The 19050-nt window shown below is 37.3% G+C and overlaps 1 protein-coding gene across 1 annotated transcript in view; it reads right to left on the reverse strand.

Annotated features, from left to right (window-relative positions):
- MSH3 (mutS homolog 3) overlaps nt 1-19050 on the reverse strand; it is a 186014-nt gene that overhangs the window by 50555 nt on the left and 116409 nt on the right. The window contains 2 exon segments of the mRNA XM_045999684.1: nt 4492-4603; nt 13461-13568. Of these exon segments, the coding sequence (XP_045855640.1) occupies nt 4492-4603; nt 13461-13568 (220 nt within the window).

Consider the following 19050-nt stretch of genomic DNA (forward strand, 5'->3'; position numbering starts at 1 on the left):
AGAGTCAGGTCCCACAGGATAGAAAGGAATATACAGTAGCACTGGTTACTATTATAACAAGTATGATCGTCAGATTAAACTATATCTCTAAATTCTGAAAATAAGGTAGGGTAAATATGTTTAAAAGTTTCTTTAAAAGTTCGGGGTACCTGGGTGGCTCAGTTGGTAAAGCGTCTGCCTTCGGCTCAAGTCATGATCTCAGGGTCCTGGGATTGAGTCCCCTTGTCGGGCTCCCTGCTTAGTGAGGAGCCTGCTTCTCCCTCTCCCTCTGCTGCTCCCCCTGCTTGTGCTCTCTCTCACTCTTACTCTCTAATATATAGCCTTAAAATTTTAAAAAAAGTTTTCGTTTAAACCTACTTTCAGTGAAACTACACCTTCAGTGTTAGTGCCTGAGAGGGCCTTTTCATCAGTCTTCTTTACATGTTCATGTAATTTCCCTGACGGATTCAGAATCAAAACTGCTGTGCATACGTCATGATCATTCTAAAATCTGTAACTCCAGCTCAGACCCCTCTCCCTGGTCTTTTCATATCCATCAATCTACGTTCCCATTAGGATCTCAACCCAGTGTTCCCCCAAACACCTCAGAGTTCATAGTTCCTCTCTATTTAATCCTTTGCTATATTCTTGCATTCTAGAAAAGCTAATATATAGCAGGTCAAGAAAATGTTAGTCTCTTAGGGACCATTTGGATATCCTCTACTTTGAAATGCCTGATCATTTAAAGACAATTTTTCTACCATGTAATCTGTTAGTTCCTTCAGGGCCTTTGTAAGTATTCTATTACTATTAATTTAATTGGGTATATCTCCCACCAGATTAGGAAGGTATTCTGTCTCTTTCTTCTGTGTAATTTGATCTCAAGCACAATACTGACATAAAGTGTATCAAAATCTCTAAGAACAAAATATTCATAAAATAATGCTAATAAAAATACAAAATAAATGCCAGATTACGAAATGTGAAAAGAAGAGTATTCTTAAAACTGGGAGCAGAAAAGTAGGCAGAAAGTTGGCTTGTTCAGAAGGACTATAATAAGTTCACATAACACAGAATCCAGAAAAGTACACTTATAATCACATGTACAAAAGACCATTTCTTAAAATTACATGATTATCAAAAGCAACAATGTCATTTGACTTTCAGGAAATTATTTTCAGGCTATATTTTATAATTAACACCTATAAAATATTTTAAATTGAGTTTTACATAGTAAGTTCTTTTTCAACACTATCCCTATATATAAATTTATACCCTGTAAAATAGAATGCACTTCACCATAGCAACAGTTCTATATCAACTCCTACTCAAGTTAGAAAAAGCATATGTAAAAGAAATGAATATTCTGGAATATTCTGAAGTGCCTACTGGAAAAAAAATCACTCCATTTATTTTGTAAAAATTTAAATACAAAAGTTTAATGTTTCCTTAAAACATTCTTATAATTAGGCAAAAGGCTAGTTTAGTTTCTCAAATCTTGCTTTATTAAATAGTGTAATACATTTTTAAAAGAAAGCAAAAGAGGGAAAAAATAATGAAAAAGCAAAGGAAAAAAAAAACCAATGTCAAGAATAACATACTTGGGATTGAGCTGGTGGGCATGCTAGGGGATGGGAACAGTAATAGGAAATAATGTTCAAGTGATTTATAAGTAAAATATAAACCAAGGTATTAAATGTTGCAACTATATTACTTTCTCAAGAAAAGCTATACCCCACTGGTATTGTGAGAACTCAAAAAGAAATTCTTATGTTCACATAGCCTTCCTTTAAAAGTCAATAAAGCATCAAGAAGTGTTAACTTGGCTTGATAAATTAAGTCAATTACAAATTCCCTAATGAGAATGAACAAGTTTATAGACTTTGGGGATCAGGTTATATACTACCAACAAATCTATGCACTGCATCCAAACGTAATATTAAACTAAGCATAACTGAAAGCATTTCCTTTCACTCACCACAGCTGTGGCCAAATTCACCACGTGCACACCTTTGTCACCCTTGCTCACAGCCCAAGAGGGAGTACTCTGTTACGTCCTCAACTCCCTTGCTGTTCTGGGCTTCCTTTCTCTGACCTAATTTCTAGCTGCTGCACTACATCCCAATTCTCCCACTGACCCGAAGTCCCAACTCCTTCTATGTTTCTGATATCCTTGCTTATCATTTCTTTTAAACAGGCTTAAACTGAAACCTGGCTATTGTTCATTTGGAGGCTGAGCTTTCTGCCACTTCCTACCACACATATCCCAGAGTTCAGAGGTTCCTTCTTACGTGTTCTTACGTGTTTCTTTAGAACCTGACCACCCTCTCTGCTTGTCCTCACTTCAGGTATTGACAAACTTTCAGGTCACCAGTCTCCATCCCTGACACCTAGAACACCGTCAGCTTCCCCTCCAAATGCTGATGTTCTCTTAGATGATGTTGATTTCAACATTTTGTTGAAAAGATGATTTCAACATTTATGTGGGTGACTTTTTCCCAGACTCTGTTCCTTGATTTCCTCATCTCCAAAGACCTTCTCCAGTTCTGCTACTGATCTTCCATGGCCATACCTAGGGCTTGCTGCCTCCAGAAAAGCACTACCTCCGAAATCCTAAAGTTGGACATTCATTCTCTGATACAATGACCTCTCCCCCTTAGCTCCTCCCTACATACTAATTCTCTGATCTCACCACCAGACTATTTCACTTGATGTTGACAAAGATGCTCTTACCTTAACCAAACTCTAGTCTTGAGCCCTCTTCTCCACTAGGCTTCAGCCTCGTCCTATAAAAACTCACACTTTCAACATAAATGATTTTGTTGACTCCTCCCACTAAGAATCCAGAATCAACTAGCATCGTTTCTAACAGCTCATGGCCATGTTCTTAGGATGATCCCAAATTCATTTTAAGTTCCTACCTGAAAAAGTACAAGACTGGCAGGAAAATTTATGGCTTGTTCCAGCCAAAACCTGACAACAGGCACAAAGGCCCCTGAACTTCCTCTTAAAGCAATGACTTCAGAAAGCTTACAGTTATAAATCCTTTCTCTGCCCTGTTGAGGTGTAACTCTTCTACAACCTAGAAGAGGCGAGCCATCTCTGAAATACAAACACTCTAGAAGATAACTCTCCTTTTCCTTCTACTCCCTGTGTGAGGGCATACGCTCCAGATGCCAGTCAGTAAACCCAGAGGGGTTTCACATTAACCAATCCCCTTTCCTGCTTTTTATAATTTCTACTCCCTTGAATCTGCAAGATACCCCTCCACTCCGACACCATTCCTTCCCCCTAGTCCCTCATTCTCCCTTCAAAACATCCAGTGACCTCAACTGAAGTTGAGTTCAGTTCACACTGGACTCTTTTCTCTACTGCAATTACATTACTGAATAAAATCTACAATTACACCACGTCAATTAGCGTATGGCTTTATCTTTGACAATGTAACTCTATGTAACACATACACAGAGGCACAGGCGCGCGTGCGCACACACACACGCACACTCCATCCCACAAGTTTGCTATTTTTCAGAGCTTCAAACATTCTGTTGCTGGTATTCTCATTCCCTTAGGGAAAAAAATAAAAAATCAAAATTCCTTAATATGGCAATGAGCAAACTGGCCTCTTCCTTGTATCTGAACCCTTCTTTATACTCCATGCTCCACATCACTCACCATCTTTCACTTCCCTGAATTCACCCTGCTCTGCCTCACTCGCAGCCTCCGCCACACTGGTTCCTGGACTCAGTTTACTGCTCTCCACTTCCCTGGCCTACACTGACTCCCTCTTCAATTAGTATCTTATCCCCAAGAAACCCTCCGGGATGCTCCCTCTACACTATGTTAGGCTGACCTTGCTACATGCTCCCAGGACAACGTGGTTTCCTACATCGTGTATTATAATAGCCTGGCTACCTTCTTGCTTGATCACAGCACCTTAAGGCAGGGAATAGTTCTGTCTTGCTTACCACTCTTTGTCCTAATACTTGTTTCACTACCTGAAACTAAACAGGAATACAGTAAGTATATGTTAAATGAATAAATCTTTAGGATCATTAATGTTCTGTGAGAGAAAGAACGTTGGCCCGTGTGACAAAGTTCTCTCAACAAAATCAGCTGAGGCATCTCCAATTCTTTTGCAGAACATTTTAAAATACTGAAAGACAGGACAAATATATAGCATTAAACATTACTAGAAATTTGCAAAAACTCCAGTATGAGTCCACCCTATTAGCATATTTGGGCATTTATAAATGAAAACTATGTATAGGGGTTACCTAGGATAACTAATTAAGACTAACCGTTTAGTTGCTAAATCTTTCCATTTAATCTCTCATTGGAAATGACACCAACTCCATACTTGGTGCTGAATATAAAACTACAGCCCAAGATTACTATATTTAACGCCAAACTTAAATCCTGAATAAATTTAAAAAATACTTATTTTGCATTTAAAAATTTGGACCAGTGTTATCACCTTTTATTTGTTTACTGGCATCATGTGGTACTTACTGATAAATTCGTACTGTTGGGAACATACTGATCCTGTTCTCCCAGTAACATGTCAATCACAGGGTGCCGACCATTTTTAATCACGATTTTCCTCTCCTCCTGCAGAGTTGGTCTGCCAAAAGAAGCATGTTTCAATTTACTAGGCATGAAAACTGCCTTTTAAAAAATTCTCTAAGTTCTAGCATAAGAAATAATGTTAGACTTTAAGTAAACATACACCCAAAATAAGGCTTCGAGTATAAAAGCTAAATTTTAACTATAAAATAAGAATTGGGAGGACAGTTATTGTAATAATAGTGCTCAAAGCACAAAGTTTAGCAGTCTTACAATAGCTCCACTGCTGAAGTCTACTTTACAAGATCTTGTTTTCCCTACTATTCTCTAAGATCAACATTTTCATTACTAGAAGTTACAGCTCAGATTATTGCCATTTAAATCATTTTTAGTAATAAGTATAATAAAGGAAGTCACCGAAAATTATTTCCAGATTTAATTATTACATTAGTAGAAATTATATTATGTGTTAGACTTGGAGACCTTAAATTTTCATATTCTGTTTAAGTGAACCATCTTTCTATGGTCTTTGGTATCTTCTGCTTTTTTTGATACAATTTTTTTTTTTTTTTTTTTTTTTTTACCTTACTGGTCTTCCTTTCTAAGCTTTTATATTTTTATGTTTTATCTATAGCTTTATTTATTTTTCAAAGCCCCTGTGAGCACTGCCCTCCCCTCATTCTCCTTCCCAGAGATCAGTGTGGTGTCTACCCTTCACAACTTTCTTCTCTGCATTTAGGTTTTTACACACTCATTGCACTGATTTGTGATTCTTTAAAAAAAAAAACAAAAAACAAAAAACAGCAAAACAGGGTGCCTGGGTGGCTTAGTGGGTTAAGGCTCTGCCTTCGACACAGGTCATGATCTCAGAGTGCTGGGACCGAGGCCTGCGTCGGGCTCTCTGCTCATCGGGGAACCTGCTTCCCCCTGTCTCTCTCCGCCTGTCTCTATGCCTACTTGGGATCTCTCTCTGTCAAAAAATAAATAAAATCTTAAAAAAAACAAAACCGGGGGCGACTGGGTGGCTCAGTGGGTTAAATCCTCTGCCTTCGGCTCAGGTCATGATTCAGGGTCCTGGGATCGAGCCCCGCATCGGGCTCTCTGCTCAGCGGGGAGCCTGCTTCCTCCTCTCTCTCTGCCTGCCTCTCTGCCTACTTGAGATTTCTGTCTGTCAAATAAATAAGTAAAATTTAAAAACAAACAAAAAAAACCAAAAACAAAAACGGCAAAACAAATCAGGTTCATACTATAATATATTATTCCATAACTACATTTTTTCCCTTCACATTCAATACATATTTAAAAAAATAGGTTTCACCATTTACCAATGGACTCTTTTTTTTTTAATACTTTCAAGTCATTTTACAAATAATTTGCAGAAGTGGCAACAAAGGGGTAGTAAAAACAAAACAAAAAAACCCCAAGACAAATTTTAATGAAAACTTAAACAGCAAATCTCAGATTTTTATTGCACATTTTCCTGGTCTTAGAGGCAATATACTTAGAATGGGCAACACACTCTCAAAGTAATTAACTGCTCCTCAGCTGTCATGCATGCACCTAGACCGCAGTCATTCATAAATATTAAGTCTAGATTCCCATACATTCCTAAAATGTTCTAGCTTATCATAACTTTGGGTTCTTCTCCTACTTGCATAGACAAAAATGCAATACTTGGATTTTTAAAAATATTTAAAGCTTATCGTTTTGTTGAGGAGAGGACAGCCATCTTTTTTGTTCCACAAATGCAAACATTTTCAGCTTTATATTTATAAATATCAAATCAGAGTAACCGATCCAATCAATACTTTTTTTTCACAACATCTATTTTCTTTTAATCTTCTGCCTTCAGCACCTGTACACCTACAAACAGTATCAGGTAAACCTTAGTGCACAGACATCACAAAAGACAAAGGAACCACTACATGTCAGGATGGTTCAGGTTCTCGTCAGCAAATGTTGTATGATGTGTGATGCCTGTGGAGTAACTAACTGGAGAGGAACACATTCCATTTTGTCCTTAGAAATACATTATTCAGGGGCGCCTGGGTGGCTCAGTGGGTTAAGCCTCTGCCTTCGGCTCAGGTCATGATCCCAGGGTCCTGGGATCGAGCCCCGCATCGCGCTCTCTGCTCAGTGGGGAGCCTGCTTCCTCCTCTCTCTGCCTGCCTCTCTGCCTACTTGTGATCTCTCTCTCTCTCTGTCAAATAAATAAATAAATTCTTAAAAAAAAAAAAGAAATACATTATTCACACACTGCTCTTAAGCTTGGGAAAATTTACCTAGGCTACTGTCACCTGAACACTTACGATCTGAGATTTTGTTTATACAAGAAATTTCATCATCGGTAGTATCTAGAGCACTGCTATCTTTCTCTTCGTATTCATCTTTTTGATTAATCTAATAATTGTGAAATGTCTCCTTACTTTTTTCGTCTTTTCTATTATGGGTGAAAAACTTAAAAATTCAGAATTCTCAACTCGGCTCAATGAAAGGTAGAAGCAGCAGTTATAATATGTGAAAGTTAATTATTACATCAATAGAAATTAATTAATTATAACTGTAGCAGCTATAATAACTATTGTAGTTAGACTACAACAGTGCTATTTCTAGTCTTTTACAACTTCCTGAAGAACGATGCAGCACTTTGGGTAATACAATTAAAACAAGGAAGGATGGTGTGGTAGTGATTTTTATCTTACCTTTGTATCGTCATTCTCTAGTTTTCTTACATTTAGACTTTTTAGTAGAACTAATTGATAAATAGTACAAAGTAATTCTTAAATGATGAAAGAGCAAGATGCTCCAGATACAGAAAAGATAAAAATCATTAAAGATCCCAAAGTACATGTCAGATTTATAAAAGGGTCCAATGGACCCATATGGTAAATACAAAACAGAATTTTATTCCCCTTTAAAGAAAAATGTGAATTTTCTCTTTGTTCTTTAAAAGACCTTTAAGAAATTTAAAAAGTGAAATTAGGTCCAATGGAACCTGATGGGATGCTATACTTAAGATTCAGGATCATTTCTTGTCAGATCTTCAGTGTTCTTTTGAAGCTGCTACATAGATAATTCAGTTGTTCTCCACTGTCGAACATATACACTGTGACTAGATTTCCACTGTTATAAACAATACTGCAATCGATCTTACATTTATGTCCATTGACACATGGACAAATGCTTCTCTAAGCCAGAGTAAATTCCTGAAGTGTACCTTCTAAGTCATAGGGTATGCATATTTTTTATTTTAACATACAGAAATATTGTATCAATTTAACTTCCCACCAGCAGGATATGAAACTTGACTTGTTTTTTCATACCTTCACCTAAAGTAGTTGTTATCAAATTTTCTAATTTCCAACAATGTGTTGGGTAAACAGTGTTCTTGAACTTTGTTAACTAGCACTCATCGATTACTAAGTGCTTTGACTCAGAACTTTCACATATAAGCACATTTCTGGCCTTACTCATAACTCTTAGAAATATTATTTCCCTAAATACTTACATCCTTTTCCTTAAATATATCTGGCTAACAAAACCCCAAGTATGTACACTCACAATTCTCAAAGAAAACAACTAAAGTACCTTCTGAGTAAATAATTTAAAATTATCCATTGGAAAGAGACTTTTAAAATGATGGGAAAAGGGGTGCCTGGGTGGCTCAATGGGTTAAGCCTCTGCCTTCAGCTTGGGTCATGGTCTCAGAGTCCTGGGATCAAGCCCTGCATCGGGCTCTCTGCTCGGCCAGGAGCCTGCTTCCCCCTCTCTCTCTGCCTGCCTCTCTGCCTACTTGTGATCGCTCTCTCTCTCTCTGCCAAATAAATAAATAAATAAATAAAATCTTAAAAAAAAAAAAAAGACTGGAAAAGAACATTTTTTGGATTTCAAAAAGCTTAATTCTAAAGATAGGATTTTTTATTTAGGTGCATTATAAATTTACTATAAAAAATGAAAGCATCTGCAAGTAATACCAGTTTTAAAATAAAATCTCAGGTGCTCTGCCAAGTGAAATCGATAGATCATTATTCATGACACTGATATGATTTCCCAGGAAGGTTTTCACTTTAGAATAAAATTTTGAGTGATTTGTTCTGCTCTAGAATCTACACTGTTGCTATCAAAATTATACAATGACAAAACACTTCCTGGTGGAATAAGAAGCAAATCATAATCTGGAGAGATGAGATGATGCACGAGAATCGGATAGTTATAGCAAGAAGAATATGAAAATCATGTTGATAATATGGCATTTAAGAAGAGCTGGGGAAATTTGGGGAGGCTGGGTGGCTCAGTGGGTTAAAGCCTCTGCTTTCAGCTCAGGTCGTGATCCCAGGGTCCTGGGATTGAGCCCCACATTGGGCGCTCTGCTCAGTGGGGAGCCTGCTTCCTCCTCTCCTTGCCTGCTCTCTGCCTACTTGTGATCTCTATCTGTCAAATAAATAAAATCTTAAAAAAAAAAAAAAAGAAGAGCTGAGGAAATTTGGATGCTGCCTGGAAAGATTGAAACCTTAAACTTGAATAAATTTATTTTGTATTTTTGAAATTGCATCTTTCCCCTTTAAATGCCTCAAGGAAACAGAACATAATTAGTAAAACAATGTAACATCCAGAATAAAAAACGGATAGAAAGACTTAGAATAAGAACTTTTTTTTTTTTTTTAAGATTTATTTATTTGACAGATAGAGATTACAGGTAGACAGAGAAGCAGGCAGAGAGAGAGAGAGAGGAGGAAGCAGGCTCCCAGCTAAGCAGAGAGCCAGATGCGGGGTTCGATCCCAGGACCCTGGGATCATGACCTGAGCTGAAGGCAGAGGCTTTAACCCGTTGAGCCACCCAGGCGCCCCTAGAATAAGAACTTTTGCCTCAAAGTTAGGCTATAGTGAATAAAAGGTCCGAAGAGCATTTAGGAAGAAAAGATTGCGATTACGAAGCCAAAGTATCAATCTGAACTAAGTGCAATAGCTCAAATGCACTAAAATCTTTAAACAAGCTGGAAATCTAAGGGGGAAAAAAGATACAAATTTTAGATACTTAATCACTAACTTAAAATGAATTTTAGTGAAAAGTTTCCTATTTTATGGCTATTTGCAATTTTATTTCTGCTGAAAAAAATAAAAAAGAGAAGTTGATTATATTCCTTGAACTTTATAGCATGATTTTTTTCATTTAAAAATATTCAGGTGGATGTTTCTTAATATATAGTACTCAAGTTGGAAAGTATTTTAGGATGTGAAATATTTCCTGAAATTGTCTTCCTAAGAGAATACGTCATTTGAAAGGAAAATATGTCCTCCTGAAGACAAATGGGAAAATTAGATAAAGTATAGAAAATAGCAACCTGATGGTACCTAATAACTAACAAGAAAGCAGGGAATTGGGGCATTTGGGTGGCTCAGTCAAACACCTGCCTTCGGCTCAGGCCATGATCTCAGGTCCTGTGATCAAGCCCCACATGGGCAGAAGGGAGCCTGCTTCTCCCTGTCCCTCTGCCCCTCCCCTCCACTGCTGGTGCGCTCTCTCTTTCTCTAAGCAAATAAATAAAACCTTAAAAAAAAAAAAAAAGAAAGAAAGGAATTAGCGAGCCAGGACCTGGGGCAGGACCAAGACCCAGGAGTGTGTTTGTTGATTCCTGAGGGAACAACTGAGAGAAAGCACTGTGAACAGCTTGGTTCTGGACTGAGACACGAAAGGGCGGCACACCAGGCAGAGAAACACATGTGAAATAATAATGGCAGCCTTTGAATCTCTGAGTCACCTCAAGACCTGATATGGATTAAGTGATCTCCGATTGTTACTGGTGTCTTAAGATGCCTGGTAGAAGCAAATGCGATTCTTACAGGTGAAATATAATATCAAATTATTTCTATAATGACTCTGCAAATACAATGTTCGTAATATAATCAAAACAACGAGGAATTAAAAAACATCTAAGAATGGAAATGAACAAACACAAAAGGCTAAAGAAACAGACCCACAAGGACTCCAGATACTTGAATTATCAGACGCAGATTTTAAGATAACGATGCTTATCATATTCAAAGAGACAGATAAGATTAAGAACTGGCAAGAACTAAAAATGATTTTTAAGGAATAAATTATTATGCGTCTGAAAGATTCTAACTCTTAAGTTTAGATATTTTTATTAAACACAATTTCTAAAATACTTAATTCTTTCTCATTTTTGAATAAATATCTTTGAATAATATTATCTGCTATTTACTAAGAACTTACCAACTGTCTGGCTCTGCTTAGAAGTTTAATATAGCTTTATCTCATTTAATTAGTACAACATCTCTGAGAGATAGGTATTCTGTTAATAGAGAAACTGAGGATCAGAGAAGTTAAGTAACTTGTTTAATTAAGGTCAACTATCAAATAACCAAGCTATTATTCTAACCCTTGCCTGACTGATCCGAAGTCTACACTCTGAAGGATATGCCTAAAACAGAGTCCAAATTTTACTCTCACAAATCAAGGGGTCTTTTAATAAATGTACTGGGAAAATGCCCAAATAAGAGGAACCCCTGAAATGAAAAATCTAGGACCAAATTTGTATTGTAGATACCCAAAATGTTTGTTAAATCTCTGATGAGTCTACAAATTAATCATAGTTTTATAGTATTTTCACTACTCAGAGATTTTGCCAAAACTACATCTCAATAAAGAATACCTACAACTGTAAGATTTATGCCGCTTACTAATTCATAACTTTAATTCTTACAATTTTATATATGAATACTTGAGATTTAAACAAGACTACATGGCTAATTAGTGACAGAGGAGGGGCTAAAATCAAACCTTCTGATATCAAAGCTAGATTCTGGTTATTACAATGCACTGAAAATTATGTATTACTTTAAATTACATATTATGTGTAATACATATGTATGTTTAGGCTTACAGATATATACACACATACTGATATGAAAACTTAAATCTGATGTAATATAAACCACATACCCACAGACATGTTTCTTCTGTTCTCACTAGCTGCTCTAGCAGCAGCAGATGGCAAAAGGCCATTTGAAAGAGTTTAAGAATGGGGTGCCTGGGTGGCTCAGTGGATTAAGCCGCTGCCTTCGGCTCAGGTCATGATCTCAGGGTCCTGGGATCGAGCCCCGTGTCGGGCTCTCTGCTCTGCAGGGATCCTGCTTCCTCCTCTCTCTCTGCCTACCTCTCTGCCTACTTGTGATCTCTCTCTGTCAAATAAATAAAATGAAAGAGTTTAAGAAGAGATAAACCAAGTGTAAGTATTTTTCAGTGGAAAGAGCTTTGCATGAAAACATACAACAAGCATACAGATTGTAGCTGATCCTTTGCTTAATTCACAAACAGAATCCATTAGGAACTGTTAGCTTTACAAATCTTATGCACCAAGTAAGAAGTCCTACAAAGACCATAGTACGTAAGGAAGAAATCAAGTCATAGGAAGACAGACTCTCATTCTTCCAGAACTCGTTTCAACTAGAGTATATTTACAGATCTCATTTTTATGGATGATAAATTGCACAAAATTTTCAAAGCCCTCTGATGTGAAAAGAAACCGAGTAATAATGAAGACATAAAGAGCCCATTTTAAACAAAACCATTGCGCACAGCATGGTAGATCACCCCATACATAAATGGACAGCAAAACAAAATGAAACAAAACAACAAACTAAGTACATTTTTGTCTAAAACTGGGGTAGCCAATTCCTGCAACTCTTGTCCTATAAATAAATAAATGCTTTACAATAAACAAACTATCTTTTAACTTCCACTCTGGGTATTATGCTAGGTATAAAGAACATTTAAATGTTAAGAAAAAACAAAATCGTACTTGGCACAAACTAGAGAGAACATGAAAGAAGTATGAACAGCAGAACATATCCTCTCAAACATAATGAACTCTGTATGCTAAAGCACTGATAAGCAGAATCACTTCTATATTTTCTTTTTAGAAAGCCAGTGAGTTAAATATTCCCTTAAATTTCCTTAAGTATATGAAAAAATAGACTTCGTGCTTCAGAGTGAATGTCTGTGTCCTCCCCAAAATTTGTATGAACCTAATGTGATGGGATTGGGGGTCAGGCCTTTATAAGGTGATTAGTTCATAAGAGCAGAGCCCTTGTGAATGGGCTAGTGATTTTATAAAAGAGCCCAAGAGAGCCAGACCCCAATAGGCCAATGCTCCCCAGACCCACAAAGCCACCAGCACAAAATTCCAGGCTGGGAGAGCCACAGGAGGGAGCCCAGGCATAGAGCATCAGCAGCCATGGGACTACCACAAAGAACCACCTCAGCGGCGGGGTCAAGCACAGGACCACCAAAGGGGCAAAATGGCCTAGACCTCTAGGGGCCCAACCTTTGACCCGCAAAACTACAGTAACAAGACTGCTGCCCCAATGGTTCCGGAAGGTGGGAATACCTAACCCAGTGAGACTGAAAAGCAGAGCAATGAGCCAAAGATGTGGCTCAAGCTTAAGGTTTTAAACTTAAGAGCAATTTAATAGCAACAGAGACACTGTCTCAAAATGGATCACACATTGAGTCTCATCCATCTGATTTAGTTGGCATTTAAAGGAGACTTATAAAGTGAAGCATATTACAAAGTGTTCAAATCAAAGCTAACAAACGAAAGGATTACACCTTTAAAAAAATGTCACCCAGATAAGCTTAAAAATTGAAATATATAACATTCACCTCTAGATTACTGTGAACACCTGCTTTCATTGTACTCAATGATAGAGCAAGCAAGAAAGGGATTTGTTAATTTTAAATCAAGCTATATATGTATGACATTCAGCTTTTTCCAAGGGTCCAACATATTTGCAGATATTAATATTTAATAATAAAAATACCAAAATTAATGGAATGATGCCATCTGATCTAAAGCACTGAAGAAGAGGGAGGAGTTAAAAAAATACATTACCTGCAGTAATCTCCTTGTTTAGCGACCTTGGCCAGGGAGAAAATGCAGTCAACAGTTGCTAGGTGATGCACTGCTTTACACAAGGAGTGATAATGTTCGCTGAAATTCCTACAGAGGTGACAACAAAGAGGTGAACACACCGATTTCTTGGACCTGTATAAGCTGCTCAATACAGGATCGCTTTATTAGCTAAGATAAGCATCAGCAAAATAACCAAGGATGATACCTAACAGTTAAGAAACATGGAAATTACTCGGGACGACTTCTCATTTTAATGTAGTAACTTGATTCCTGAGGCTTCTTTTGTTTCATTTGGATGGAAGTACATACATTTACAATAGCTTCTATATAAGGATGTCTGCTTCTAATACTGTACTGCACATTTCATTTGACCATGACATGTCAACTAAATTCAATGAACACAAATGTCGTGGTCATTTTCACTCAGCTTAAATAACATGAACTACCAGACGGGTCGGCTTGCCTTCATGCTTCTCCTTCATAGCATCATCCAAACTAGGATTAACAGTTTCAATATCTTTCTCTCACACCAAATGGGAAGGTTCTCAATGTTGGGGTCCACCTTTGTCTGATTTTCCTATCATTATTAGCACAAACATCTAGCCCGTAACTTTGGCATGCAGGAGACGCTGCAATAAATTTCGTTAAAAGCAAGCAAATAAAGTATTTTTTTCAGTGATTTTCAGTTATCTTATTAATAATACATACATAAATTAAATTTTAGATTTGAAAAAATAATGATTAGTGCCTCAAATCTTTGGCTAATTAAATAGGTTGTGATCTAAAGGCTTAAAAACTTTTATTGAAAGACTTATTCAGAAAAAATAAAGGCGTGTAGGCAAGTGCTTTCCCTTTTTTTTTTTTACTTAAATTATTCCATTTTTTTTTCTGCCTTTTTTTTTTTTTAAAGATTTATTTACTTTGGAGAGTGTGACAGAACAAGCAGAAGGGGCAGGGAGAGAGAGAAAGACTCTCAAGCAGACTCTCCATTGAGCATGGAGCTGATGCAGGGCTTAAGACCCTGAGATCAGGACCTGAGCTGAAACCAAGAGTCAGACGTCCAACCAACTGTGCCACCCAGACACCCCAAATTATTCCATTATTTCATACCATAGGTATCCCTTTCAAAGAAGATTCCCCCCAAAATAGATTATTAGGTTGACTTCTTCTCTTAAAAATGTTTTCTCTGTTGTACTATGGGTTTCAGAAACTTTGAGATTTAATCTGCTTCTAAAATCCAGAAGTTTTAGAATGCTTCCTACCTTGAAGAGGCTATTCAGGTTAATTTACTATGTGATCAGTTATTCCTATATTATCACTATATTGATTTTTTAGAACTATAATGTGATTTTTCTAGTAATATTATAATAAGGTATTCCATGTAAATGACTTTTCCAGATAACGGAAACAACATTTTAAGTACCCAGTCATATTTTTGTGTTAACTTTACGAATTGGGAACTATATTTATAGCATATTTTACACTTTTATATCTGAATAGTTAGAACATAATAAATATAATTTACTTATTTCTCACTGAATTAAGGTTCATTTAAACAAGCAAGAATCCCACGAACAGTGTTAAGAGTCTGTGGAAAATTCCGAACACAAAGAAGACTCACCCCTGGCATCAGACAAGCAATGCTTAGTTGCCACCTTAAAAATGAAGACGCCACATTTTGAAGATGCCACATGCTACACGAACCTTACACTTCTGAGTGACTGCCCAGTGATCATGCCTTGTCATTCCTGGGCTGACTTCAATTTTAGATCTGACCACTGGTGTATGTGTTGGACTGTGTTGTCTTCTGCCCCCGTTCTAGCCCTTCCTACCCTGGCACTCTGTTTTGCCAGAGAGCGGCCATATTTGATGTCTCTGCTCTTGCCTCTCTGGAATATGAGTATCAAAGTATCTTTGGCACTAAATATCTGTCATTTTTTTCCATCACTATCACACACTGCTTCTCAGCTCTTATCTGGGCCACCAAGACCCTAATTAATTTGCTATAATTTAGGAGCCTTAGGTTGAGGGTCTCTAATGATATTCTAGTGTCCAAGACAGAAATGAGTGACATAGCTCTCAATGGGTTCCATTTCAGTTAAAAAAAAATAATAATAAGGAAAAATAAGGCAGAGAGATAAGGTAATTATTTTGATATAGACAATGTTCTTTCTCATGTCAATTATATAAATAAGACACGTGAATAAAATGAAACACTATCATAAACCTTTAACATCATTATCATAACCTAGAAAGTCTTGATTGACTTCTTGATCTTTGTCCATTTGCTACTTTCCCAAATTTCAAAAAGATTACGCATACCTAGAAAAATAACAAGCCAGGGGCGCCTGGGTGGCTCAGTGGGTTAAGCTTCTGCCTTCGGCTCAGGTAATGATCTCAGGGTCCTGGGATCGAGCCCCACATTGAGCTCTCTGCACAGCGGGGAGTCTGCTTCCTCCTCTCTCTCTGCCTGCCTCTCTGCTTACTTGTGATCTCTCTCTCTCTCCATCAAATAAATAAATAAAATCTTTAACAAAAAGAAAAGAAAAGAAAAACAACAAGCTAAAAAATGGGCAATTCAAATAACAATCTGATAAGACTGGGTTTATGTCACAACTTGCAACTTTATCACTAAGCCACCAACCAACTTAAAGATGCAGCCAAAATACTATGATTTAATCTCTGGTCAAAAGACATTGCCACATCCATTGGAAAAATTAAGATTAAGATACTTGGGTTTTAAAGCTGTTGGGACAGTCTATCATCAGATGTTGCCCAATGATATCTGAAATCAACAAAAAATGAAAATATTTTATTTTTTATTTGCAAATTTATTTCTAAAATATTTAACTACTGCATGAGAGCCATTCTAATTCAATTTTTTAAGAATCTCCAATTGAGAAGATTATTCAACATCCGTAGTCTATCTTCTAGGAATACAGAAGAGACACATTTTTTGAGAGGAAATTCCATTTAGAGTTCTGTACAGCCTTCCTTTCTTGCAATATTTTGATCAAAAGTAATATGACTAATGCATAATGGTTAGTATCTCAGTAAGAGACAAATACATGTGTATAGCTGATATTCAATCCTCTGATGTCAGGTTCACTGAAGTTAATCAATTTTTTTTTTAAGATTTTATTTATTTATTTGACAGACACAGATCACAGGTAGGCAGAGAGGCAGGTAGTTAGAGAGGAAGGGAAGCAGGCTCCCTGCTGAGCAGAGAGCTTGATGTGGGGCTTGATCCCAGGACCCTGGGATCAGGACCTAAGCCGAAGGCAGAGGCTTTAACCCACTGAGCCACCCAGGTGCCCCTAAGTTAATCATTATTTATTTATTTATTTATTAGGATTTTTTTTTTTAAGATTTTATTTATTTGACAGAGATCACAAGTAGGCAGAGAGGCAGGCAGAGAGAGAGAAAGGAGGAAGCAGGCTCCCCGCTGAGCAGAGAGCCAGATGTGGGCCTCAATCCCAGGACCCTGGGATCACGACCTGAGCCGAAGGCAGAGGCTTAACCCACTGAGCCACCCAGGTGCCCCTAATCATTTTTTAAAATGACATCATAGTCATACCATCTGGCACCTTAACAAATATTGTACATAACAATCAATGTTGTTTCTAAGTGGGGGCTTTAGCTGCAAAAGCTCTAGCAACAATTCAGCCAATATTCTCTTTTTTTAGATAAAAACATTAATGTATTTTTCTTATTTTGAAGTAATGTAAGTACATGAAAGACACTTTTGATATCATGTATTTGCAAAATAAATTAAAATCTCCAGTAACCTCAACCATATGAAGACATTTCTCCAAGAAAGATATATAAATGACCAATAAGCATATTGATAATACAATGGCACATATCTTTTAAGATAAAAAGATTTAGGGGCACCCTGCATGGCTTAGTAGGTTGAGCATCCAACTCTTGCTTTTGGCTCAGGGTCATGAGATCAAGTTCCACATAGGGCTCCGCACTCTGTGGGGAGTCTGCCTGGGGATTCTCTCCCTCAGCTCCTTCCCCCACTTGCGCATGTATGTGCACTCTCTCTCAAAAAATCTTTTAAAAAAGGATAAAAAGATCTGTATGCTGTGCATGTATGTGAATTTCCAAAGAACTGCATCATCCTTCAATACTGTTTTTCATCCTTTCTTCACTTGGCAATACAACACGAGTATCATATTCTTCTGGGATGTTGTATTTAATGGCACCTTGCTCTAAGGGGTGGTATGATGAAAGCTGAATTCTCCTGGGTAATTTGGTAGAAGCAAAGAGCTGACAGAGGAAGAATGGTATACACGAATAGTGAGGTGCTAGAAGAGAACAGAGAAGGGGCAAATCAAAGACACATTTCAAAGGGAAAAGACAAACAGGAATTTGATAAAAGATAAAGGGACAAAAAGGAAGAAAGAATCAAGGATAATGCCAAAGTTTTTGGCCCAAGAGATCTGAACTTTCTTCAGTCTAGAATAATGACAATGACAACATTAACCACATCTGTAAAATCTTGTATACTATGAAGAGAGCGAATATATATCATCTCACCAAATCCCAGGACCCTAGAATGTGGCCCTTGAAGTCTGAAAGGACTAATTTTCATGTCCCTGTCATCCTGCTGTTTCTCCTCCTCCCCCTCCTCAGCACTCCTCCTTCCTCCTCTTTTTTTTTTTTTTTTTTAAAGTAATCTCTGCACCCAGCATAGGGCTCAAACTCGTAGCCTCAAGATCAAGAGTCGCACACTCTACCAACTGAGCCAGCCAGGAAGCTCTCAGTAATATTTCTAAGAGGAAAACCAGGAGAACTTGATACTCAAAGGCCCTAAAGACCCTTAAAATGGGAAACTGAAAGTGAATTGGAAAAGGAACTGAATATACCAAGTTTCTATCCCTGGGTCCAAAACTCTGAGCTAAGATAACCTCAGAAGATTCAGGGTAAGTAAATTAGAATGTGCTTCTAATGCTATAATTGAAAACTCTTCTTGGGGGCAAAAAAAAAAAAAAAAAAAAAAAAGGTACCAACTGCCTTTTAAGAACTGTCACGTAATATCTTCTTTTTCACTTGCTAGACTGGTTACTTAGTTCCCTGAAGAACCTTACTTAGTATTTACTCTTTAAGTTTTTAAAGGGAATGACTACCAAAGAGATTTCTGTTTAGAGTGATGCCTATAGGTTCACCAAAGGCAAGCTCTACAGCCTGATGGTAACGGGCACAAGCTACCACCAGACACCCTGCATTGAATCTTGGCTCCAACCCAATATAAGCAACTTACTTCTTTATTCATTTGTTAACTGGGAGTGATAATATTTCAGTCCCAGAGATCTTGGGAGGAATAAGGGCCTAATATGCCTGAAGTGCTTAGATAAGTGGCTCATAGCTAAGGACTCATGAAAGGCAACTGTACACCTCTCTTCCCAACTTCAGTCCAGCAGCAGCTTGAAATCAACCACAGTAGGAGTATTTACACTACAGAAGCCAGCAAACACCACAAACACTACTATTCTTCCAAAGAACTGGCTATTAACCTTTTCTTTACCAGTACAACATTGACTTAAACCCATCAATTTGAACA

This window comes from Meles meles, chromosome 3, assembly GCF_922984935.1.
Source record: "Meles meles chromosome 3, mMelMel3.1 paternal haplotype, whole genome shotgun sequence".
In the NCBI taxonomy this organism is placed as follows: Eukaryota; Metazoa; Chordata; class Mammalia; order Carnivora; family Mustelidae; genus Meles; species Meles meles.